Below are 26,727 nucleotides of genomic sequence, written 5' to 3'. Positions count from 1 at the left end.
TGTGCATGTGACTGATGAATATGTGCATGGTAAAAATTCAACCGTAATTGCATTGTTGTTTTAAACAAAATTATGCTGCAAGATTTTTTAAAACTACATTTAAGTTCCTTGTTATAAGCAACTCTGCAATATTTTCAAATTTACTGTTTATTCCAATTTATTCCTGTTAATTCCATGCAAAGTTTTCAGCCTTGAAAATTCCCAGACTTTAGCAACCCTAGATGGCACCAAAGCATCTTGCGCAGTCCCAGCTCCTTTTCCAGCTGAGATTTTGCAGGTGCCTGAGGTCAAAGGAGTAAAAAAAGAGGCTCTTCAAAAACCAAATTAAGCAGTGTTACATCCAGTGAATCTTACATAAAATATATACTTTACAAGTACAAAAGTGGAGAACATTTTCTACTTCGTACATAAGTAGGCGAGTAAACGTTGGGGAGGGCCGTCCATCTGCCCCTGGAGCATCCCCGCTTTCCTGGATCTAATAGATTCACTGGCGCGCCGGGCCGGAAGCCAACTCTTTCGTAATTGTCATTTAGCTGCATGGAAGCTTGAAGTTGCGCTCTGATGAGAAACAATTTCCAGATGCATTAAATATTCATCGTGGTCCCTGTGCTACCTCACATTTTAAATGGTACAGAAGCTCCAGCTCTCAGAGGAGATAAAAACCTTATGGGGTGTAGGGTACAAGAGGATCACGTGATATAGGTGTGGGGTCAGTTGTGTTACGGCGTGTGGCTGTCATACCACTGCATGATCAATCTGTCCTTAGTTAAACACCACAGTATTTATGAGGCCAGCTGTTTAATTGCGAATAAAAACTGAATTTATCTGTATTATAGTGGCAGGTCATCGATTTGTCTCAGAAACAGACACCCACCCCACACACAAAACAAAACAGAGCTTTTGTGGATAAGCTACCTAAATGCCAGTCACCCCATCAGCACCAGGCCTTCTGCTCCCCCCTGCGGAAGCTCAGTGGCAGTTAATTGGACCTCTACCGTCCCCGCTGGGCTGCAGGGATTTGGGAACAGGTGGTGGCTCTGGCTGAGCACCAGGGACACAGGTGCCGCGCTGCCTTCCGGCCATGAGCTTTCTCATCATCGCGTCCTTAGAGAGTGGATCAGCTAACGGAGAGCTGGACTCTGACACATATCGTAGCCTCGATTCTCAAAGTGGCACGAGTGCGGATTTAAGATCAGTTTTATTATGGGCTATTAAAGAGTACTGTTCATGCTATGCCATGGAATGATGCAAAAAAGTGAGATGTTATGCTGCACCTACCCACCGTTTACGCTACGCTTACGTGCTGTTCACGCTACGTATATAGCCTACGCGCTGTCCGCGCTGCGCCTCCCCGCTGTCCGCGCTGCGCCTCCCCGCTGTCCGCGCTGCGCCTCCCCGCTGTCCGCGCTGCGCCTCCCCGCTGTCCGCGCTGCGCCTCCCCGCTGTCCGCGCTGCGCCTCCCCGCTGTCCGCGCTGCGCCTCCCCGCTGTCCGCGCTGCGCCTCCCCGCTGTCCGCGCTGCGCCTCCCCGCTGTTTACGCCTACGACCTACTTGATGTTTAAGCCTACGACCTACTTGATGTTTAAGCCTACGACCTACCCGCTGTTTACGCCTACGACCTACCCGCTGTTTACGCCTACGACCTACCCGCTGTTTACGCCTACGACCTACCCGCTGTTTACGCCTACGACCTACACGCTGTTTACGCCTACGACCTACACGCTGTTTACGCCTACGACCTACCCGCTGTTTACGCCTACGACCTACCCGCTGTTTACGCCTACGACCTACCCGCTGTTTACGCCTACGACCTACCCGCTGTTTACGTCTACGACCTACCCGCTGTTTACGCCTACGACCTACCCGCTGTTTACGCCTACGACCTACCCGCTGTTTACGCCTACGACCTACCCGCTGTTTACGCCTACGACCTACCCCGCTGTTTACGCCTACGACCTACCCCGCTGTTTACGCCTACGACCTACCCCGCTGTTTACGCCTACGACCTACCCGCTGTTTACGCCTACGACCTACCCGCTGTTTACGCCTACGACCTACCCGCTGTTTACGCCTACGACCTACCCGCTGTTTACGCCTACGACCTACCCGCTGTTTACGCCTACGACCTACCCGCTGTTTACGCCTACGACCTACCCGCTACCCGCTGTTCACGCTAGGCCTACGACCTACGCGCTGTTCACGCTATGCCTCGCCACAGCTCATGACAATTTGAATGCGTCATATGACATCATATAGTCATGAAAATCTATCCGCCAATTTCAATTTTCCAAGAAAACTACTTTGAACTCCTCTTAGTGTTTGTTTGATTGGTATAAAATTTGGTGTGTAGCATCTAGAGACACTCCTGACACAAAGTTATCAAAAGCTTTTTGATAGACCACTCCGTTCTCGTATAACACAACAACAAATTGGACATGAGGTTCTATCTTCGCACAAACTTTTGTATATTGACATGAAACTTGTTATTTGTCATTTACATTATCAATTGCATATTTTGCATATCTTTGAAAACCTTCAGCTCAAAATCATAAGGTTTTCATTTGTGTCAAACTGCTTTCCCAAACTCACCTTTTGCCCTTTGTTTGGTTTGACCCCATAATTTCTGCTTGCTGTATTTTATTTTAATTTATGGTCCTTGTAAGTAGTATTATCATACAAGATGTGTTGATCTGAACACTGGTGCCTGTGTCGGCTGCTTGAGGCCTTCACTTGCGTGTTTTGTGGCATGGAAACGGGCTCTCGGATGAACATGTCAACACACGCTTAATAGGTTTTACCTCCGAGCTCTCATCAGCAGCCCGAGAGGGCCGCCAGTCACAAGAGAATAAAATATCACCGCGCATAGAGACGTGTGTGATCATTATCCATCACAGTTATGAGGAAACATTACTACCGAATGCGAATAGCGCAATTGTCCTGGTTTATTTTTAGGGCATCTCTTTTTCTTCAAATGTTTTTTACTGTAATCATGTGTATTGTTTCTTTATCTCTTTCAGACATGACCGAACAATGCAGGATATTGTGTATAAATTGGTGCCAGGTTTGCAAGAAGGTTTGTATCTCTTTTAATTTGCTCCTGCCATATTCTTTATTAGTAAGATGTATGCAGATGGAAGACGATGTTGTAATAGCATTTAATGCAGAATAGCACGAAACCCCATTTATTTTCTAAATAATGTAACAATAAAAATATTAGTATACAATAACATTGTCTTGCATATAAAGTATGTTTTTATAATGTAACACTGATATTTGTTGGTGTATCTCAATTTCACTTAATCTGACCAAATGTGTCGTGTCATGTATGTAGGTTATTTTGCTGTTGTATTGTTTGACCTTAAGTCTCTTATTCACTTGAAATTGTTTTTCCTGTGCAGCCGAGATGAAGAAACAGAGGGAGTTTTATCAGAAGTTAGGCATGGAGGTGCCTGGAGACATTAAAGGAGAACTGTGCAACACAAAAACCCTTCCTGACGCTCAGCGGAATGGTACGTTGAAGACAAACATTTAAATTTGATGTACCTGTTTTGTCACTACGTTGTCTCAGACGATGACGTGTTTGTCCTGTGGTGGCTACCATAATGCGTTTCGAAAAGGACAGGTGACCTTTGGACTGAGCCGTATGTCTCTTGTCCAATGATGTAATTAGCAGCAACCACAATTTACTCATGTGTTGTTTAGCAAGTACAAATGAAGAGTTTGGTTCCAAAAAAACGCCAAAAGAAACGTTACCGCCAAAATCAGTATTGTATCAGGTTAGTATTAAAAAGTAAATCTGATATCTGTCGTGTTATTCTGTCATCTTTTCCCCCTTATTTTTACAAACCATGACAAACGCCAGTCCTCCATCTCTGCAGAATGCAATAAATCCACTCAACAAATCACAGCGCACCAACACATGCATTGTTAACAATGATGGTGGCGTGTTTAATACACACAGTATCCTAGTTTTCCTCATCTACTTTGTACTTTGTGATCAACAAACAAACAAAAACAAAATAATACGTTGATGGCATTGATAAACCTGTGGTTGTTTTCTGTGGTGGGGAAGAAATGTAAGCCATCAAAAATCGAATAATTTATGCGAGAGGTAGGCCTGGGCGAAAAATCGATTTTATGAATTAATTCGAATTTTTTGTTGTGGGCGATTTAAAAAATAAGTAATTCGATTTTTTTGTAATGGCGCATTTTTGGCTGCCCGGGGCTTCCGTAGCGTTATTATAGCAACATCAGCAACATCATAGCACACGTGAAACAGCATCAGCAAGCGACAACATCATCATCATAGCACAAACACACGAAACGGCAACAGCAAGTGACAACATGGCTACCGGCGAGAGTGGGAAGTTTGTTCCAAAGAAAGGAATAAAATCATTTGTCTTGCTTTTGATTAAATAAAAGCAAAATTTGCTTTAAGTTGTCTGCCGTTTGTACTTATTGCTTTTCTTAATAAGTGGGGGGGGAAATCGAAAAAAATCGGAAGTCGAATTAAAAAAAATAAAATCGGAGATTTTATTTTTAGGCCAAATCGCCCAGCACTAGCGAGAGGCATTCGGGCGAAGGAATAATGCCGGCTGTTGCTTGTTCTACCGAAAGCATCAAGATTCTGTCATGCTAACACATTGAACACAGGGGATCTTATGAAAAACTTTACATTATTTTACTCGAAGTCAACAAAAATAGAGCAGGACCAAAACATTTTACAGCTGATCGCTGTCAAAAAAGTTCAGCAACGACGACAAGTATAACTGCAGCAATGACAGTGTTTTAATATGACAAAGTAAGTGTTTTGAATAATGCTATTAATGTTTAATCAGTGTATACCACTAGTCAACTAAATGAATATAACATGATAAAGATGAATGTATATTTATATATTGATTCAATAGATTTATAGCATAAAAAAAACTTTTGCATTTTGCAGAAAAAATAATATTTTTTTTATAATACATCTTTAAAAATTAAATTATGGATTTGAATTTTTTTTGTTATTATAACCTAAAGATCATATGTGAAAGTTTCTAACTTTCTTGGTATAGCAAACACCCAAATTAGTCTAATTGGATTTATTTCGTTTTGGAACCAAACTCTTTAAATGAATCACAAGGTATACATTTCTTGTTACCTAATCTCTTTTTATGTTTTCACTCACATGGGCTCATGTATAAGTAAAGTATCCATCAAATGCACATTAAAAAATCTATCTGGAAGTAGTAGGTCATCCAGGTACTTTTCGTTTACCTTTTTCAAATACTATGAATTTGGACAAACTATTTTGGTCTCGGGTATTGATTTTTGCCTACTATTTAGTATGAAAGTTGGCGATTTCAGACGCAACCACAGCAGTCCCCTTAGCAACCACCTTTAGCATTGATGTTGTTCACAGTTTGTCAAAATCAAAATCATGATCTAATTTTACCCCCGTTACAGAGTATCAGTCACACAAGATACATTTTTAGAATATGTGTACGCAAATTGATTGTTAATTCTGGTGTTATTTGCAATGTTTATGTTTTTATCGGGCAGAATAAGAGATTTATAAAATAACTTTAAGGTGAGTGTGTCTGCTGCATTCTGTTAATGACACTAGTATAAATAAAGTTTTTTTTTTTGACATTCAGCTTCACAGTCAGTGTTATTTTTCTAAATAAGTTTAGGTAACTTGTAAGTTTAGATAACATAATTACAATACTACAAATTATTGCATCCACATATGGTACATTTGTTTTGTAATAATGTACAGGGTAACTTCACATATAAAAACGAAGACTAGTAAAGTGATGTTTTATCATTAAAATCTGATAACGTCCATTGATTTAATAGAACGTTTGGGTATACCAACATGGCGGCGGGGTGGCTTCACAAGTGTGACGTCATGCGCAATCCATTCATTTATATAGATCAGTGTTTGAAACACATTTTATTGCTTTAATATTTGTATTTTTGGTCATTGTTTCATAAGAGCAATTAGATACTCAAAGCTTGTGCTGTACTCTGAATAAGTCCGTTTCGTTGAAGGCTTCGCCTCTTGTACCTTACTGCTTACTTAAAATGCTGTCATTTGCTCAACCAGGCAAAGCTCCAAATAGCATGAAATTCATCATTAAAGTGAACCGATTGACTCCAGAAGCAAAACAGTATATTTGTGAGAAAAAATGCTAAACATTTTGAGCTTATTTAGCGATTGATACATCACCTTTAGCAACATAGTAGGAAGTCAACATGTCCAACAATCCAACTGTTTCTCTATTGTTTCATGACAAAACACGCATATGACAACTAGAACGTTTGGGTGCACAATTGATTTAAAGATGAATGTCTGTATGTTCTTCTTCTTGCACAGCTGTTATTGTAGTAAATGCTCAGGCACAGATGTGTCTCTTCTTTCACAATGTGTCAGTTCAAGCATCACAAACCTATTAGACAGAGAGGTAAACATGAGAGGAAAGCATGTCACAGATTATAGGAAAACCAGTTAGAGGCAAGGAAAACAGGAAACCGAATGCTGAGACAGGAAGTTACACAAAAAAAGCTTTAAATCTTTTTTTGAACCCTTACTGGTTGACCACTTGATGCTCAAGGCGCACACACACAGAATCTGTGCAGTGCTGCTTGTTGGTCTTTTAAATGGAGCTGTCAATCATCTGTTTCTGCATGAAGGCTGTGCGTGTTTGATAAGTGGCTCATAGATTTGTTTTTCAGACTGTAGAAATGAATTCAGAGCATAAATGTGAACAGCGAATGTTTGAGACAAACAATTGCTTTACTGAATTTGCAAGTTGATGTATAAGATGGGTAATAATGATTGCATTTGTTTTTTTATGTAATAGAGATCTAAACATACAGTACATGTTTTCTTCGCCAAAAAAAGTAACTTATGTGCTGTATTATGCCTGTGAGCGTCACTATGTTTGTTGGCTGTTTGGAGCCTTTTGTGATTTGTTGCAATGAATCCCTGTCTTATTTTTGGATGGTAAATCTGTTTGAAATACAAGACCTGTGAATTTTCGTGTCTGTGCATGCTCTGTGAATTCTTATTCATAGAGCTGAAAGACAATTGAAGGATTTGTTCACCGTCTCAACAGGCTGCAGCGACTCACTGATGCTTCAGAAGTAGACACGTGATATAAACCCGCTGTTTTGGACAAAAAAATGTGTCTGATATTATTTTGTTTGTGGAATATACTTAAAGGTACAATTTGTAAGATATTTGCAGTAAAATATCCAAAAACCACTAGTCCAGTGTTATATATTTTGTCCAGCTGATTACCAATAATATCTCTTTGTTTTCAACAACTTGTAAATAATGAAAAAATTGCCATTCTAAGCAGTGACACGGGGCAGTGCAATCGCCTGTAAATGACGTTAATATCCACGTTACCATTTGTTACGGCCTTTACTGACGTAAAAACCACATGACCACAGTGTCGTGGACAAATGCGGAAGTAATAGTGTCCGTCGGACCACTCGCTTGTTTATGGTAAGGTTGTAAATCTGAACACTTAATTCTGTGCTGTGTTAACAAACCATCGTATTGGACTAATACTGTAACATCTATGACTAACAATTTAGTTTTGAACATTACATGAAACCTTACATAATGAAATAAAACAATGTCCTCAGATAAAACTTGATAACTTTACCTCATGTGTAACATGATTTCTCGTCCCCATCTGATTGATGGCCCTTAGCGTTTGAGTTAAAGACAACAAATCCCACAATTTCACGCTGCTTCAGAGCATCATTGATCTACGTAATTGTTATTATTTTCATCTGGCGGCCTCTAGCGGCGCAGATTATACAAATTGCATCTTTAAATATCTGTTATGATCTCATATTTCTTAGCTACAAAGGAGGATTAGGGCCAAGCTAAAAAAAAAAAATTAAACCATCTCGAGATTAAAGTCATTAAAAAGTCGTTATTTAACAGGAATAAAGTCGTTATTTAACAGGAATAAAGTCGTTATTTAACAGGAATAAAGTCGATGATCATGATCAACTATGATCAAATCATACACTGAGTTTTTACTGTTTTTGGATTAGTGGATGCTTCAGTGTTTTTATAAGTGTTTTATAAGTTGGTTACGGGCGCCACCTAGTGGATAATAGCGGAAATATAGATTGCCGTAAAAACTCATCATTGGCAGGGAAAGAGTTAAGGATCCCAGAAATTCACAGACTTGACTTTTTCGTGTGCTCATTTGGGGGACAATTTTAGTGAACTCGAATTACAATTCATAGGGGCGGGTCACATTTAGCTTCTAAAACCGCACGGAAAATGCGTCTGTTGGTCGGTTCTTGTCACATGACCTGCAGTGCACTTGCGGCATTCTGAAAAGATATTTTTAACTCGATCCGGTGCAGACGCGCCTTGTAGAAAATGCGTGCGCATTGCGACGTAAGCGTGCATACCATGTGCCTACATCTGAAATAACGAACTTGAGTGTGTATAAGACACGATATGTGAACCGTCCCATACACATTTTATGAGGTGGCTAATTTGTATGACCACATTCCTACATTTTCGCCCTCGTGACGTTGAGGTTAGAGGTGTATCTTTATTATTGATGTTTTTTTAAATAAGCATACATTTTTGTATTTTTCACTTTGTAAGTATATGTAAAATATGTATGAATTCCTGTGAGATCAGGCTGTGAGATCTCTTATTGATAGCAGAGCGCATAACAAGTATAGAAATGATGCCAGGACTCCTGAGGTTTTCTTCTTGAAAAAACATTCACTGTTGCCAGGCTAAAAAAGAAAGGTACTCATCTGGAAAGTATGGTAAAATTGTTACCTAAGCTTGTCCCTGTTGCCACCTGACAAGAGACCCTGTCCATCACCACCCAAATGAAAGCTGGAAATGTCACTTTTTTGCACCTTCACAGTCTGCTTGCCTCGGATTAGCTCAGACTCTGTCAACTTATTTCCAGACAAGGAACATTTTCACTATCGTAAGACATGTTTTGAGAGGGTCCGGCGAACGGCCAAACACCATAACAGCTGAGGGTTAGAAACGTCAGAACTTTCTATTACTGCTGGAAGCCCTTATGTGATGCAATAACAATGTCATACTAACACATAAGCACAAGGGTGTAACTAAATGCAAATAAAGATTTAAAAGAGCGTTCTGGGAGAACTACTTCTTAAAGCTCTTTAAACACTGACCATGTATGTTCAGCGCAGATGTTTGATGCGATAACTTGGTAGAACAAAAACAATCAGTTTCCATAAATGACTTCACATTGGTTGCGGTTATTTACACCACAAAAAGCAAAGGTTGATCACTGCGTCAAATTTCCCCTCTTTTGGACGATGTATAAACTGGTCGACCGACGAGATCTGAGTATTACATCAAGTTCCTGGAGCCACTACTGTAACTCGGGGGACGGTGGTGCTACAGCATCGAAATGTAATAAGAAGAGAATAGGGCCCAGCTTTACTAACCCTTGCGGCAGCGCCAACCATCATTTTGCCCTTAAATAACATCTGTTGGGATTTACTAAAGACGCACAGTGGATAATTAGCGCTAAAAAGGTGTCTAGTAATTTTTTGACTGACCTAATTGCATTTCTAGGAGATTTCCTTTCAGACGCAAAATTTATGGGAGGAGATTATTTAAATGATTCACACAATGTGATTTACTAATGTTTGCGTGTGTAATATTGCTGGTATTTGCGCCATTATTCAAGGCCGAATAACAACATGAATTTGAACGTGTATCAGTTTATTTGCAATGCATATTATTAAAAATAGGGATGCACCGATAGGATTTTTTTTGCCGATACCGATTTAAACAGACAACTTCTGGCCGATGCCGATACCGATATTAAACACTTGTATACAATACTATACAGTTGGTCTATTAGCTAGTTTATTTCTGCATCAAATAATTTTTACTAAACATGGATTTGATCTAATTAACATTCAACTGACCAACATAATAAGAGAGGCACAAATTAAGCTAAAACAAATATAATAAGACAGCGTGACAACCTTCAAAGGTGGTTTTTGCTATTCAGCATTTATTTTATTAACAACATTAACTCATTTTTTACATATAACGGATTTTTTTATGCAGTTAATTAATAAACAATCGGTATCTGCCTTTCTCGTGCTATTGCCGATATGCTGATGGTTTCAAATTCATCAAAAATCGGCCGATAAATATCGGGAGCCGATACATCGGTGCATCACTAATTAAAAATAATTGTTTGCCAAGCTATGTTATTTTGTTATTTTTTCTTGAATTAAATAAAAGAGGAGTCTCTAGTAGAAGTTTCAAAAGTTCTTGTAAACCGCATATTTTTTTGTCCAGTGTACTATGGCTTAGGGGATTTCACACCCCGAATTTTCCCCTGCGATGTCCGTGGAGCTGAACCCAAGCACATTAGGTGTTAGTAGATCACCTGCGCCTCATCAGCTCTGCTTATGTCCGACCTTAAACTAATTTGCGCTGCTCTTAGTAGATTGCATTGATCATTATGGAAATCAGCTGTTGCGGCTATGTTAATAATTTTGCACGTTTTTAGTAAAAAAACCTGCGGATATTACCTCTCCCATTGGTGCTTTTTTGGAATTGCGCCCTCATGCTAACTTGCCCTGTTTAGTAAATCTGGCTTTGTCTCTGAACACCAAGAATCTTACTATGTATGTATGTATTTATTTATCATTATGAGTGAAGCTTATTGTCCATCAGCGCCACCTAGATTACAGGTGTAAAATAACTCAAAGCGAACATGTAAATACACGGTTTCTTCGCAATTTGCCGTGCTTTATCGCAGTTGCTGGCAGTTGTCAATCTGTGATTGATCACCATGCATGTCTCCAAACGTTGCTAGCATGAGAAAGGTGTGAAAGAATTGCTTACCATAGTACACCGCAGATATTGTCTGTAGAGGTTACACTGAATTTTAATGTAAAATATTCCTAAACATTCCCATCTTAAATCTACCTCTGCTGTCAGACTTAAACCAACTTACGGATTCCTGTTAATATTAGAAGAGTATTTTTAGCCGTATATAAATTTGTAATGAGATCCCTGGTTTGCTCATCTCAGGTGCAGTGTGTTCTTGTTGGAAGATGAGAATCAAATTAATCTGGTTTCATTGATGAGGTGCGAGCTTGTTTGTGTGGGGGAGCCGGTCGAGATAATTGCTTTTTTTTCTGTGTACATGAGGGAACTTGAATGCACAACATAATTCAATCTTTAAGAAGCAATAATTTATTAATGTGTAAAATCTTAGTGTAATTGTGATTAAGCATTGATTAAGGTAAAAAGTGTTTTTTTAAATCATTGCATCCAAACTAAACCGTTATTATTTTATCTCACCAGGTGACCAGAAACCAGATGATCCGTCCAATAAGGATGCTGCAGAGGAGAAGGCGGAAGAGGACAATGATTACCATCGGAGTGATGAACAGGTAAACTATCTAAACTACCCTTACCTGCAGTTTGCATGGTATGCTTTGAGCAATGTCTGTATAAGAAATGCCTGCCTCTTTGTGTAATTTATGTAAGGAATATTTGACAAAAAGCCATTGAATTATTTGACACTAATACACACCCAACATTATTTTCAAATAATTCAATGGACTGAAGTCAAATATTCATCTTATAACACGGTTACCACAGACATTGCTCGGGTGATTATTTTAAGACATTTGACAGGTCAGGTGTGCATTTATCAAAAAATAATGCATACCCATGAAACTTTTCTCAACCAATCAAAATAAAGCATTTAACAGCCCCGTGGTATAAATAGTAGATATTGTATTCCTTTTGTCCTCTTAATAATTCAACAGAAAGTTGTAGGGCCGTTGTTATGTCTTGCAGTATTTCAGTGCTGGTGTGTTTGGAATACAGATTTACTTCATTAAAGAGAATCTGATTCCAGTGAAGTTTTGGGCAGTCAGAATACCTGCGGCTCCTGATGTTATATGTGATATATTGACTAAGCAAAACGACCGGTGATTGCGAGAAACTAAACATTTATTTATTACACAGTCGTCTTGTTGCGTCGATGACATATTATATTATTTACACATACAAGATAAAGAAATAACGTTAAGCAGCTTGTTTGGTGGTATTAGACACAATGTAAAGGTCACTTTGGTTCATTTGTTGTGAGGCAATATTGTTGGTGTAATCGAAAATGTCTGTGCACGCTCACAGTATAAAATGACCAAGGGGCTACCCTCCGATCTCTCTGATGAAGCCAATGTGGAGGTGATTTAAACTGCAATTCATTTACAGGCCACTAGAGGCTGGCACCAAAAGGGAGTCAGTACCCATAGAGCCCCATGTTAAAATGCCCAACTTTGTGTTTCATGCGCAGCTTGTGCGTGTACTATGGCGTTTTGGTCAGTAAGAAGTCCTTGTCAATCTAAAATCATTATGAGTTAGGGTGGCCATTCGTGCCAGTTCCTCCGGACACATCCCGAACATATTTTCGGGTGCGTTCTACGGAAGTTGCGTTGGTCAACCGCATACGTCATTAAGGTTTAATATTTCGGGTTCAATTTTTGAGAAAAGAAACCCTTACATTTCAAGGTAAGAATGAAACTACAATGCCCACGTCCCGTCTTAAAAAAATTACGATTTATTTCTTTTATGTATTTTAACTGAAATGTGAGAACCTCAATGACGTATGCGGTCGAGCAATGCGACTTGAACCGAAAACATGTTCGGGAAGTGTCTGGCGGAACTGGCACGAATGGCCACCCTATTATTAGTTGGAGTCATATATAACGTGCAAAAAAAAGCAACATTTGTTAAACAAAATCAATCAAAATATTCTTTATTATCATGAAAATACCTGAAACAATCTGAACAACGGCGTAATAAATATTCCTATAGACATTTCCTGGAATAGTGTTTGTAATGCTACTTCTTCTGTGGCACAAAGGGAGTTTCTGCACAAGAGCGCCCTCTGGCTTTTGGATGTGGCGGCATTGCACCATAATTCATTCAAATTCATTCATCGAGAAAACGCACATTTGCACAGCCGTAGAAAATAATATGTTTACAGCCGGCTGCAAAAAGTGTTTTTGGTCTATATAGCTAATTTTACTGCTAATGACCACTGTAAAGTGGGTGATTTATTTTTACTCATCCGTTTAAATTATATTAAGCCTTAAACTTCGGCATTATTAAGGGCGTGGCCACTTGAGTGACGGGTGAACTGCCACTACTGTCACTACTGTCGAGCTTAGATGGGTGTGGTTTCAGCAACCAGCCACCTCAGCTTCACCCACGTCCCGCCTCTTTATCCATTTTCAGTTATCTGCGAGTGATATGCAGTGGCACGTGGCCAAGATGGCGCCGGCAGGCTCCGCCAACTATTGGCTTCACAAACCTATAGGTTACAACATCAGACACTATCCGATCCATATTTTTTTACAGTCTATGATATTGACTGGTACAACATTTTCAAATGTTCTTCATCCAACCAGAATTTGGTTTGCATGCAAGTACAAAATAAAAAGTGAAAGCATTTAATTTACTGGGTTATCCGAAATTGCCATTGCCACCCATATTAAATGTACAAAACTTTTGTCGTGCTATTTTTAGTTACTTTATAGACTTAAAAAGTTTGTATTTATTGAATCTGTCAATATTTCACCATACTTGTGTAGTGTAGTCACATACCAATCGGACTGCAAGGGAGCGAGGAGCAAATCTTTGTGTGGTCATTTGTGGTAAAGCTGAGACGGGCACTTTGGCCTCATATATAATGTAAAAAGTAAATAAAAATTTTAGCAGTTTTCGCTTGGCTAAGCTTGGATGACCGTGGAACAGTTTGGCTAATTCGTCTGTTGTTGGAACCAATCCAGATGTACCTTGGGTGGTGAAATGAAGCCAAAGCAAGCCAGCCAATACTCCATGTGCAGAAACCGAGGGGAAACGGAAGTGAATTAATGAGGTTACACGCTACACTACTAATAGATACTCTGGGTAAAATTCACTCAGTTAAAACACTGTGGCTTTGACAGTCTACACCTACTATTATGGTTTAATCTTAAGCACCTCAGTTATGTATGATTTGTATTCATTGAGTTATGATCCAATTCCAAAACATTTCTCAAAGCAGCTCTGTTTCTTGTAGGCACTGTACTATTCAGGCCATATTGATGTATAACACACGTTTTAAAGGTAAAGTAGCGCCTATTTTATTAAATAAGACGACTGACACCTAAATGGCCGGAATTTCGAAAAGCCATTGTGCTATTGGTTGCTAATAGGGTGTTCGTAATTCATTGCAGTATATAAGTGCACGAGACGGCCAATCACGCAAGCTTAAATGTCTGCGCTCCAATTTTCAAGATTTATTGCTCTAAAAACAACCATAAACCTAAATTACGAATACTTTTAAAGCAAAAACCTCATACTTAAGGGAAAAGAGTCCTATTTTGTGGAATATGGGTCCTAAAAATATATATAACTCATGTTAATAGTCTCATTTGGTCACATCACTTTCATTTGTTCACATATCCCAAACCAAGGCAATTATAAAGCGGATGTGTGATAGATACCCGCTTGCGGAAATCCCCAACTCTTTGGTTGTAAAATTAGGTTTTAAATCATAATAATCAACAGCTTGTGGCATCTCAGTAAGGACGGCTATTCTGTGGCGGCAGATGCAAATAAAAGACCCACTTATAGTTGCTCTGGGATATGAAGGTCTAATTGGTTGTGAATTCTCCATTAGTCATTTCTGTGACTGTTTGCGTTGTGTCGGCCGTGCGGTAATGACTCTGTAATCAGACACATACACAGACAGACACAGCTAATAGAGAAAATCCTGAAGAAGGTCTCTATTACCTCTCCTCTGTTAAACAGCACAATGTGTGTGAAACATCTCTCTGGAACTTACAACCGACATTTACTGGCCAATGTTTTTTGTAAGTAAAGTGGCAGACCCGGCCCTCACCGACTTTATACTCTCTTGGCTCCTTTTGCCCTTGAAATGGGTCGGCGTTTAGCCAGTGGGCGCAGCTGTTGTCTTTATCTTTCCCTATTACTGTGTTCTCGGAGAGGACTGGTCCAAATCAACTGCGGTGCCACTGTGAACTCTTCAGTCCCTTATCTGAGAGAGAGAGAGAGAGAGAGAGAGAGAGAGAGAGAGAGAGAGAGAGAGAGAGAGAGAGAGAGCGAGAGAGAGAGAGAGAGAGAGAGAGGTATGAAATTCGTGATGTGTCCTGACTCTCTAAAGCCCGTTGCACCTGCCGGGCAGCCCGAGGCGACCACGCTTGAATTGACGCTCGTCACCGTGTCGAATGATGGTGCACTGCTTGCTGGCATCTGCTTGTGTGTTGTGAAAATTGTATTGACTCGAGTGTGTGTGTGTGTGTGTGTGTGTGTGTGTGTGTGTGTGTGTGAATGCAGGTGTATGTAGTAGAATAACCTTGACTTATTGACATTTGTTGTCATTGTGACATTGTGGATTTATTACGATATCTGTGGCCCTCAAAAATGACGAAGCATTTTGTAAATCAATCTAATGAATCTTACTGGTCCTAAATTCTACTTCATAAATGGACTTTTGTTAGATTGTCCCAACCAAGCAATGGATCAATCTTGCTAAAGAGCAGTGTTGGGGAAAGTTACTTTTAAATTGGATTACAATATTAAGTTACTTCCAAAAAAAGTAACTAATTGCGGTACTTAGTTATTTTTTATTTGAAGTAATGCTTACATTACTTTTTTGTTACTTTTGCGTTACATTTTCTTGTCTGAGGCTTGATCTCTTTCAGGCCTTGCAGGTGTTTTTTATGACTTAAAAGTTCTGCATTCAGAAATTGCATATTTCATTACAAAAATGTCGAGCTCTGGCCTGCCATCTTGGTTTCTGTTCCCACACAGGCGTGTACGCATAAAGTGCATAATTTGACTACGTTTAGTTTAATTCAGTAAATTTTTTTTAATCGAATTAATTAAACTAAAAAAGTAACTTGCATTAATTTTTTGAAAAAGTTACTCAAATATTAATGTGTACATTTAAAAAGTAATGCGTTACTTTACTCATTACTTCAGAAAATTTATATTATTACTTAATGCACGTTACTTGTAATGTGTTACCCCCAACACTGCTAAAGAGTTCATGAAGATTGCTTCGGTAGAGTTTAGGAGATGTTTCATATTTTATAAATGTCATATTTTTAGATTTGCAATTGTTCTTTTTAAAATTAAAGGAACAGAATGTAAGAAATGTATATCTATTAATCATAAAATGGCCCTGACATGTCACTAGACATGAAGAAATAATTTTCATTTCAAATACTTATATCACTGACAACACTGGTCTGGCCAGGATATTGACATTTTAAAAAGTGGAGTTGCAACCCTCAACTGATGTGTTTATGTTTGCAACAATTAACAATTGTTAAAAGCGCCATGTAAATAAAATTGAATTGAATTGAATTGAATGTTATCATGTTGTGTATTGACCACCAGTTATGTGATTTGCAGTACCAGTTTTGGCCACAATCCTACATACTGCTCCTTTAAAGTTTTAAAGTCTTTGTGAACTAGAAGTCGCAATCGACTTTTACTTGTGGGTTGTGACCATAGACTGTAAAAAATATGGACGTAGTGTTCGTGATGTCACCCATAGGTTTGTGATGAGCTTTTTGAAGCCAATAGTAGGCATTCGGCAATAATTGAAAATGGGTAAAGAGGCGGGACGTGGGTGAAGCTGAGGTGTCTGGTTGCTGAAACCATGCCCGCCTAGCTTGACGGTAGTGACAGCAAAATTCACCCCCTCAAGTTGTCAAAGGGCAAAATAGCTATAAAGGCCAGAAGCACTTTTTTTAACAGGTTGTAAACATTTTTTTTCTACTGTAAAGTTGGGCATTTAACATGGGGGTCTATGGGAATTGACTCCGTTTTGGAGCCTCTAGCGGCTAGTCAATGAATTGCAGTTTAAGTCACTTCCGTATTGGCTTTAGGGCTGCACGATTAATCGAAAAAGAATCACGATCTCGATTCATACATACATGCGATCCTCTTTGTAAATAAGGGCGATTCTCTTGCATGTAGTTTTTCCCTGTATTCAGATACTGCGTTCACGTATTTACGTTACAACAATCCAGATGTTATGTCAGTTAAACTTGCTTACACTCACGCAGTGTAAAACCAAACCCTATTCATTCACCAATCAGACCCGATCTTCTCCTCATTTGCGGCGTTTGGCTGTCACTCGCGTGACGTGGAACAAAGCGGCAAACCTAAACACATCGATTAACTTGATGGATTTGAAGCGGCAATTTTCTAACAAATGAGAGGAAAAATGTGCGCATTTGCGAAAAATCCTGGTGGCGACGGAGAGAGTGACGTCGCAACAATATTTGTTCCGAAAAATGCAATAAGTTACCTCTGGCTGTTTTTCATTTGGAAGGCTGCGGCCTCCGTAGGTCGCATATGCTGGCTGCATACGTCATTAAGTCTGGTTAAACTTAACTGAGCATTACATTCGCAAGTCATAAATGTTTACGATTAATTAAGAATAATAATCAACTTTATAATTGTTAATTTTCTGAAATAAGACATACGTCTTGATGACGTATGCAGCCTGGAAATGCGACCTCCGGAAAGCTGCACCCTTCAGATTGAGAAACGGCGTATCATCGTTTAGTTCTTTAAATGTTACGTGTTTTTAAAGTTTTAAGGTTGACCAGTTTGATTAAAATAAATAGCACCTGTGCTTTTTTGTACAATTACTTTTATTTATTAGTGTCAACATTCTATTGTTTATGTTTAACAGCTAACACATTTTAAGTTACTCATCTTCTAAAATAAGCAAAAGAGACTTTGAAGACACTTTATTATAACTAAAAGTCTGGTGTAGCACATTTTTGTTAATTGAGTGCAATAATTGTGTGTTTTTTTTTTTTTTTTTTTTTTTGAAAATATGTGAATCGTTTGAGAGAATCGGGATCTCAATTCCCATGGAGAAAAATCGTGATTCACATTTTGGCATGAATCGTGCAGCCCTAGGGGTATTATCCCCTTCTGACATCACAATGAGAGCCAAATTTCAATTACCTATTTTTTCCAATGCTTGCAGTGAATGGTTTACCAAAACTTAAGTTACTGGGTTGATCTTTTTCACATTTTCTAGGTTGATAGAAGCACTGGGGGACCCAATTATAGCACTTAAACATGGATAAAGTCAGATTTTTATGATATGTCCACTTTTTGAAGACGTAATAGCCATCCAAACACAGCCCAGACGTCTAGGCTAAAACAAGACAAAATTTGGGCTGGCAGTGAAAATTTAATACACATTTAGCCCCAAAATAAATGCTAAATAAATAAATGAAACCAAATACCTTGTAATCACTTTTGACTTTGCTTACATGACTATGAATGTTATACATGTCGTATCAACAATATTTGTAACCATTATAATACAACTCTTAATATTATGTGTTCAGGTGAGTATCTGTCTGGAGTGTAACAGCAGTAAACTTAGAGGACTCAAGCGGAAATGGATACGATGTTCAGCCCAAGCCACGGTTCTCCATCTCAAGAAGTTCATCGCAAAGAAGCTCAACCTGACGTCCTTTAATGAGGTGTGTAAAACCCCCCGCCAAATCAAAAGCTCTGTAGACCCTCACGACAGATATTAAAAGTCGTGCCAGTAGGCGGCCATTTTTGCAATGCCGCTGGGCAGTTATGTCAGTCATACAAGACTAAAATTAAACAACATATTTCTGACCCCCAACTTATTTGAGACATTTGCCACCCTGTTGACCATACCTTCTTATTATTTCCCTTCGTAACAATGTCTTGTGTGACTCAGTGCAGAGGATATCAAAGCTCCTCCGTGCTGTCACTGTACCCCACGATGCTTTCAGCATGCCTCACATTGTCAGAGATAAATAATAGCCTGTAATATCATTCGCATTTTGTCATGTATCTCGCTGCCTCGTGGTGCAATTTAAGACAAAACCAGACTAATTATTGGTGTTCGGTCGCAAATTTTGTTCCCTTTTGTTGTTAAAAACGTGTGGGCTTTCCGACGCACGCATCCATCAAAAACTTTCCCCCACAACATAGCTGTCAGACGCCTGTTGTTCTGCGCACATACGGAGAGTTATTGCTGCTACGGCTCCGCAGTGCCGCTTGAAGCCCGAGACCTAAAGACGTTGTTAAATCGGTGGTGTTTTCATAGCGGTTTCCCTTACGAGTGTAAAAGTAAAGCTAAATCTTTGAAGAAGTCACTTTTAATAGGCTTCAAACAGGGGTTTGGGGTTTTAACTGTCAGACGTTTGTTTTTTGAACAATTAGAAATGTTAAGCTGGAGATGTGCAGCAGGTGGCGCTGTGGTAATGTTGTGTTTGTTCATCTCGCATCGAGCCAAAACACACACAGACTGCACGTTAGTCCAGGGAGAGCTGATGAAAATAAAGCTCCGGGCGGTTGTGGCTTCTCTTGTGCATTGAAGGCTTTGTGTCTGTTGTTTTGAGTTTAACAATAGGCGTAACATTGGGTTTTGGTTCACTGAAAGACTCATTTTTTATTAAGACTGTCCTCTGAGCCATTTTTACACAGTTTGTTATAGGGCTTCTTTACGCTGCGCTCCAGCACCATTTTTTCTGATGGATTTTGGCATCCTGCTGTCCAATATTTGCATCTAATGATGGCTAAAGTATTATTGATTGTTTTCTCAGGCTGTGCTCGATTTATGTCTTTTCATACTATGAAATAATTTTTAACTTAAATCAATATTCATGTTAATTTATTTATTTCTTTTGCTGTGTAATAAGTGTGGTAAAGCTTCACATTGGGGTTCCCATCACCCTGTAAGGGTTTATGGTGCTGTGAGATCGTGGAAAGCTTGGTTATTCATGGCATCATTTTATTTTTGTTTGTATATTTTTTTTTTCAGCTGGACATCTTATGCAATGAAGAAATCTTGGGCAAGGACCATACACTGAAATTTGTTGTGGTAACAAGATGGAGGTTTAAGGTAATTTATCATGAATAATTATGAAGACATCTGTGTTGCAAACGTTGAAATTGCAAGTTTGGTGTAGATCAGCAGGGTTTAGCATTGTTTGGTTGCATTGCAATCCATATTCCCCTATATATTTTTTACAAATTGTATTTCTCATATGCACAACATTTTTATTTCTCCCGAACATGCATATACATTATGGCCACACAAAAAACGCACTCATATGTGCTTATTATAATTTAAAGGCATAATATGTAATATTTCCACATTAAAGGACACCTATTACACTTCAAAAAATTATTTTCAAGAAAAAAATTCTTAGTATTTTTGTCTTGTTTTCAGTAAAAAATATATAAAAATTCTTAGATTAAGATGCTTTTTCTTGATTAGGAAAACGACCCAAGACAATAAGTCTAGTTTTAAGACCAAAAATTATCAAATGTAAGTGATTTTGTGCATAAAACAAGCAAAAAACTGCCAATGGGGTAAGCAAAAAAATCTTGAAAATTTTTCTGAAACACTAAATTCAAGAAAAATTCTTTAAAAAAAATATTTTTTTGCTTGTTTCATGCACAAAATCACTTCACATCAAATTTGATATTTTTGGTCTAAAAACTAGACTTACTTGGGTCGTTTTGCTCATAAAGAAAAAGCATCTTAATTAAAGAATTTTTTGATATTTTTTTTACTAAAAACAAGACAAACAAACTAAGATTTTTTTTTCTTAAAAATCATTTTTTGCAGTATATGGCTTTTTATATGTAATATAAATCTCAGGTGTGCACTGAATGTGTCTGTAAAGTTTCAGCTTAAAATACCCCACAGATAATTTATTATAGCATGTCCAACATGCCCCTATTTGGGTGGGAGCAAAAACGCGCTGTTTTAATGTCTGCACCTTTAAATGCAAATGAGCTCCAGCTCCTTAGTTTGCGTTCACACCAGCAGTGGTAGAGGCGGCATAAACGCACTATTCCGCGTTTTTGGACGCTTGAACATTTTGAGTTTACTTGCTTCATTCGCGTGTGAAATTCTTGTCATTTGAGACTTTCATGGGAGGGGCCTCTGCAACTCTGCCCGCTCCCTGTATTCACGTCACTACTAGAGCAAGCTCCTGATTGGTTATTGCGGCGCGAATAAACGCCAAAGTTCAGATTTTTCAGCTTGCACATTTCTTGTGCCAACGCTCAATTTGCTCCGTGCCGTGCACGTTTTGCGTCATTCGCGCACTGCAAAAAATTATTTTCAAGAAAAAAAATTCTTAGCATTTTTGTCTTCAGTAAAAATACCTAAAATTCTTAAATTAAGATACTTTTTCTTGAAAATAAGTCTAGTTTTTAGACCAAAAATATCAAATTTAATTGATTTTGTGCATAAAACAAGCAAAAATTTCTGCCAACAGGGTAAGAATTTTTTTTAAACATTTTTCTTAAATTCTAAATTCAAGAAGAATTAGCTTACCCCATTGGCAGATTTTTTTGCTTGTTTTATGCACAAAATCACTTAAATTTGATATTTTTGGTCTAAAAACTAGAGTTATTTTCTTGGGTCGTTTTGCTCATCAACAAAAGCATCTTAATTTAAGAATTTTTTTGATATTTTTACTAAAACAAGAAAAATATACTAAGATTTTATTCTTGAAAATAATTTTTTGCTGTGCACGTACTGTGCCGCAGGATGCCTATTCGAGTTAACATGTAAATCACTCGTGCTTGCCGCCTCTTCCGCATCTGGTGTGAACGCCACATTACAAACAGACAGTGAACACTTTCAGTTAAAATAAATCTGATTAAAACAGTCTGAGACAATAGTATCTAGTGGATGGAGTACAACTCACTGAGGGTGGAAACTACACTGCAAAAAATGATTTTCAAGATGCTATTTCTCGATGAGCAAAATGACCCAAGAAAATAAGTCTATATTTAGACCAAAAATATCAAATTTAAGTGATTTTGTGGAAAAAACAAACAAAAAAATCTGCAAATGGGGTAAGCTAATTTTTCTTGAATTTAGTGTTTAAGAAAAATTTTCAAAAAAAAATTGCCTACCCCATTGGCAGATTTTTTTTTGCTTGTTTTATGCACAAAATCACTTAAATGTTATATTTTTGGTCTAAAACTAGACTTATTTTCTTGGGTTGTTTTGCTCATCAGGAAAAAGCATCTTAAGTTAAGAATTTTTAGATATTTTTACTGAAAACAAGACTAAGAAAATGTTTTCTTGAAAATTATTTTTTGCAGTGTATGGGAATGCAGGACCGTAAGTGGGTGGGGCTTTATCAGTGTGACCTCACATTGATAAGTGAATGAAAATGGCATGTCTAATGAGACTTCTTTGGTTTAATAGAAATTAAAAAAGAAAGAGTGGGTGCTTTTTGTTCATCGTAGGGTGGTTTTGTTCACACACTGCCAACACACATTATGTCCAAACACCTTGTAAAAGTAGATTTTGCGTAATAGATCCCCTTTACAATATCCAAAAACACTTTTTTTCATGTATTTTGCACAAAATAATGCTATTGCTAGTCTACATACTCTTAGCCATGTAGCATATTTACATTTATTTTTTCACCATGATCAATATTCATACTGCAAAAAGCCAAGAATTGACATTTTGTTACAATTTTATAAGGTGTGCTTTTGAAAGGTTGCATAACTAATGGCCACCTGATACGGCATTTGCAAAACATTGATGCCCTCGAATTTCAGTGCCTTTCATGGCTTTAAGTCATTTTGAATGCATTTGTGTTCTGTCTGCGTTTCAGAAATCCCCCCTCCTCCTGCATTACAGACCCAAAATGGATTTGCTGTAGTCGGACAAAAAAGGTTGGTTGTTTCTGGCCCGGTGGCCCTGGACTGTGCTTCACACTATAAATATGCAGAGACCATCAACGTCCACACCAAACAAAAGCCCAACGCAGATACGAGCCAGCAAACAACAAGGATCACAGCTACTGTGACACTGGCGGCCTGTGGGAACAACCGCTTTGGTCTGTTGTGTCCGCTATATGTCCTAGATATGTGAAAAATTAAGAGAAAGCATATATTTATACTTTTGTATAGACGAGCGAAGTTGAACCAAGACCCTATTGGTGCGCTGTTTACACATTAAAACAAAAATACAAAAAATAGGGGGTAAAGAAAATGGTTTAACATTTTTTGTACCAATTGGACTTCGTTTCGAACTCAACTACGGGCAAAACGATGGTGCTCGGGATCTGTCATTCTCCGTGGAAGTGTCTTCTTACACTGCTAACCAGAGGAGATGCCGCGTTTCAAACGGACCGTTCTCTCTCTCAGGTCTCAACCAACACTTCTCGGGAGCGCAGAGCCTTTTTATGCTTATACAAAAGCGGTTTATATAAGTTGTGTATTATCTCAGAGCAGTTTCATTCTTTACTTTCAGCGTCGCTACAAGTGGAATTGTGAATAGGCAAATTTATGTGTAGTATTTATGTTCTATTTACCAATATTGTATATAAAAGTTGTTAACAGAGAGAAGGACTAAAAGGTGTGATGAAAAAGTATGTAAAAGATTAAAGGTTAGAGAGAAATAGAGACTGGTTTTTCAAAAGTGCTATATTTTGGGCTGCGTTTATGTGGATATAAACATGAATTCAAGCCAGATTTCATCTTTTCAGACTTTTTATGTTGCAAAAAGCAACATTTTTCTTAATTTAAACATCTCATTATTAAATTAACACTCCACTTTTTTTTTTTTAAAGGCAAATTTTCCAGTTTTACCATTTTGGAATCCATTCAGCCGTTCTCTAGGTCTGGCGGTATCACTTTTAGCATAGCTTAGCATAATTCATTGAATCTGATTAGACCATTAGCATCGTGCTTAAAAATTACCAAAGAGTTTGCTGCCGTAACATGGATGCACCAGGCGCAATGATATTACGTATTGTATCAAAACTTATAGTTTTCCGTCATTTTTAGTAGACGATGTAACTACAAAAGAGTCAAGTTTTAAATAGAAAAAATATTGAAATTATGTGGTCATTTTTGAGCATGATGCTAATGGTCTAATCAGATTCAATGGATTATGCTAACTATGCTAAAAGTGCTAGCGCCAGACCCGGAGATCGGCTGAATGGATTCCAAAATGGTAGAACTCAAGGGGAGCTCGAAAATGAGCCTACTGTTCCTTTAAATGTAGCAGTGATATAAATTGGATTGGATTTGGAGAGCCGAAGTGCTATCTAAGTCCTTAATTTATGCCCCAAAATTGTGTAATGATGCATCCCTAATATCTTCTATATAAATATGTATGTGCATCCTTTGATTGAAATCCCGCCTCAATGTCATATATGCAATGTATCAGGCTGTCAGATCTCCATTCCTCTGCAGTACGAATGTAACCCACATATAACCGTCCATGATGTATAGCTTTCTGTTTTATTGCTGTCTTTAGTGCCAAAGGCTTAACCCCTCATTCCTGACTTCACTTTATTTCTGTATGGCAAGCTGTGCTATGGCAGAATGCATAAATGAATAGACCTGAATTTGATACAGATGACTAAAATGATTTAGGTTGGTAATAATTGGCCTTTTTTAATCGATTTAATTTTGTCTTTATGAGCCCTTATTGAAGTTTGTAATATTTTGGGTCCTTTGTAGCCGTCCACCTATTCAATGATTGATAAGTTGATAAAATGTATAAGGGCTCGCACCAGATTTGTAACAACAATGTATTATTTCGAGTTTTGTGAAGAGACGACATTTTATAATAGCGTTTCATAAAAAACAGGTCTGCTTACTGTAGCAGGCAACTTTTACACGGGTAAATGCCAAACCAGCTTGACCAGGTCTTTCTGGTTCACTTTAAAGTTATTCCAGAAATATCAATCTTTTATATATTCAATATTATTTCATAGTAACGCTCACCTTTGCAATGTTTCATCTGAATCTGTGTGCCCTTCCTCAATGTCTTATAATGTGAATTAATTCAGCGCACATCTGCAAATTGCCGACTGCAGGTCTTTTACGTACCAATGCAAACGCATGTTTTTATTTAATGCCTCTGTCTTGTATATTCTCCAGAATTGGGCATGGATGTCTATGTCTGGGAGCGTCTTGTTATATTCAGGAGGATGTTCGATTTAATTTGAGCCAAAAACATGGTGCTAATGTTTTGTACCTTTTAAAAATAAAAACTCAACATGGTGCAGACCGCGGAGCGAGTCTTAAAATATTTCATCATAACCTACTTGCTTCTTTGACGTGTTTGGTGCTCTTGGGTTTTGTGTAACTTTGTTTGTACAGCCCGACTTAAAAATAGGAGGGAAGCTGGTTTGGTGATTCACTGAGTTTTGTTTACTGCTGTCCTGGGAAACTCTGAAATCGGTCTAAAAGTAGAAGCAACAAGGCCATCATTGTCGTCTTTCATCATAAACAACACTGGCGTTTAGAGGAAAGGTCTTGCATCCCTGTTTTGGGTTCTTGGGGCGCATGTGTCGCTCAATATTGGATATGAATAAAACAACGTGGTGGTATGTGTTGTTCTCCCAGATCTCTTTGAGGATGCTCTTTCGGTGTAGGTTATAAAGGTTGTTTTTCCTGAGCCAGGAGTCGGAAGACGGGGTTTCCACTCGTATTGTTTTAAATCACTGTTCTGTTTAACTCTCCGAGGGTCTTGTTGCACATGGGAGGTGTGTTAATGTTCAGAGTATTGCAACAGATCAATGCCCTGGCTTGCATTGAGACATCAGTGCTACTTCACTTGACAGGCATGCTATAAGGAGCTTACTGGAGACCTGCTTTAAAAGCTGTGGACTGTGGAGTTGCCAAGATTGGAGATTTGTCTCCATTTCCATTTGTTGGATTTTTGGCAGCCTTTGGTTCTGTGACAATGGTGCACCCATGACTGGCTTTAATAATTGAAACTGAGGAACACATTTGGACATGTAGAGATGGCATCGGTGGGTGAATCTCAGGCAAGCTGTTCTCAGTACAAACATGTCTGGCTTATTTTACCCCAAAATCAAAAGGAAGAAATAAGAAATTACACTTAATGCTTATAAAAAGTTTTGGTTACAGTTTACAATAAGGTTGTATTTGTTACATTAGTTGATGCATTAGCTAACATGAACTAACAATGAACAATACCTCTACAGCATTTATTAATCTAAGTTCATGTTGATTTCCAGCCATACATATTTTAAGAGTTGACTAATTCATATGAATTCGTACAAAGTTAATCATGCAAAACTTATAATTATGATAAAAAAACAATGTCACAGGGGCAAATCTTACAAAAATGTATGAATGTTAGCCATCTTGTAAATTATTTACGAATTGCCATGAGATAGCGTTGTAATTTCAGCATTTTTGAATGCATTTAACTGTTAACATTAGTTAATGCACAATGAACTAACATGAACAACTTTATTGGCATTAACTAACATTAACGAAGATTAGACTTTTTTTGAAAATATTCTCATTTTCCAGCTCTCAAAGAGTTAAACATTTGATTTTTACCGCTTTGGAATCCATTCAGCTGATCTCCTGGTCTGGCGCTACCACTTTTAGCATAGCTTAGCATAATCCATTGAATCTGATTAGACCATTAGCATCACGCTAAAAAAAGAGTTTCAAATGTTTTCCTATTTAAAACTTGACTCTTCTGTAGTTACATCGGAAAATTAAAAGTTGTGATTTTCTAGGTAGATGTGTCTAGGAACTATACTCTCATTCTGGCGTATTAATCAAGGACTTTGCTGCTGTAACATGGCTGCAGC

General features: G+C 38.2%; 1 protein-coding gene across 1 annotated transcript in view; it reads left to right on the top strand.

Annotated features, from left to right (window-relative positions):
* Window positions 1–26,515, top strand: part of LOC135719263 (polycomb group RING finger protein 3) — a 68,278-nt gene extending 41,763 nt beyond the window's left edge. The window contains exons 5-10 of the mRNA XM_065241890.1: window positions 3,018–3,073; window positions 3,399–3,509; window positions 11,357–11,445; window positions 18,460–18,597; window positions 19,917–19,997; window positions 22,750–26,515. Of these exons, the coding sequence (XP_065097962.1) occupies window positions 3,018–3,073; window positions 3,399–3,509; window positions 11,357–11,445; window positions 18,460–18,597; window positions 19,917–19,997; window positions 22,750–22,797 (523 nt within the window). The 3' untranslated portion in view covers window positions 22,798–26,515. The remainder of the gene's footprint in view (window positions 1–3,017; window positions 3,074–3,398; window positions 3,510–11,356; window positions 11,446–18,459; window positions 18,598–19,916; window positions 19,998–22,749) is intronic.
* Window positions 26,516–26,727: the final 212 nt, after the last annotated feature.

This window comes from Paramisgurnus dabryanus, chromosome 16 (genome assembly GCF_030506205.2).
Source record: "Paramisgurnus dabryanus chromosome 16, PD_genome_1.1, whole genome shotgun sequence".
NCBI classification, from domain to species: domain Eukaryota; kingdom Metazoa; phylum Chordata; class Actinopteri; order Cypriniformes; family Cobitidae; genus Paramisgurnus; species Paramisgurnus dabryanus.
This window is presented reverse-complemented; position numbering and strand designations above follow the sequence as displayed.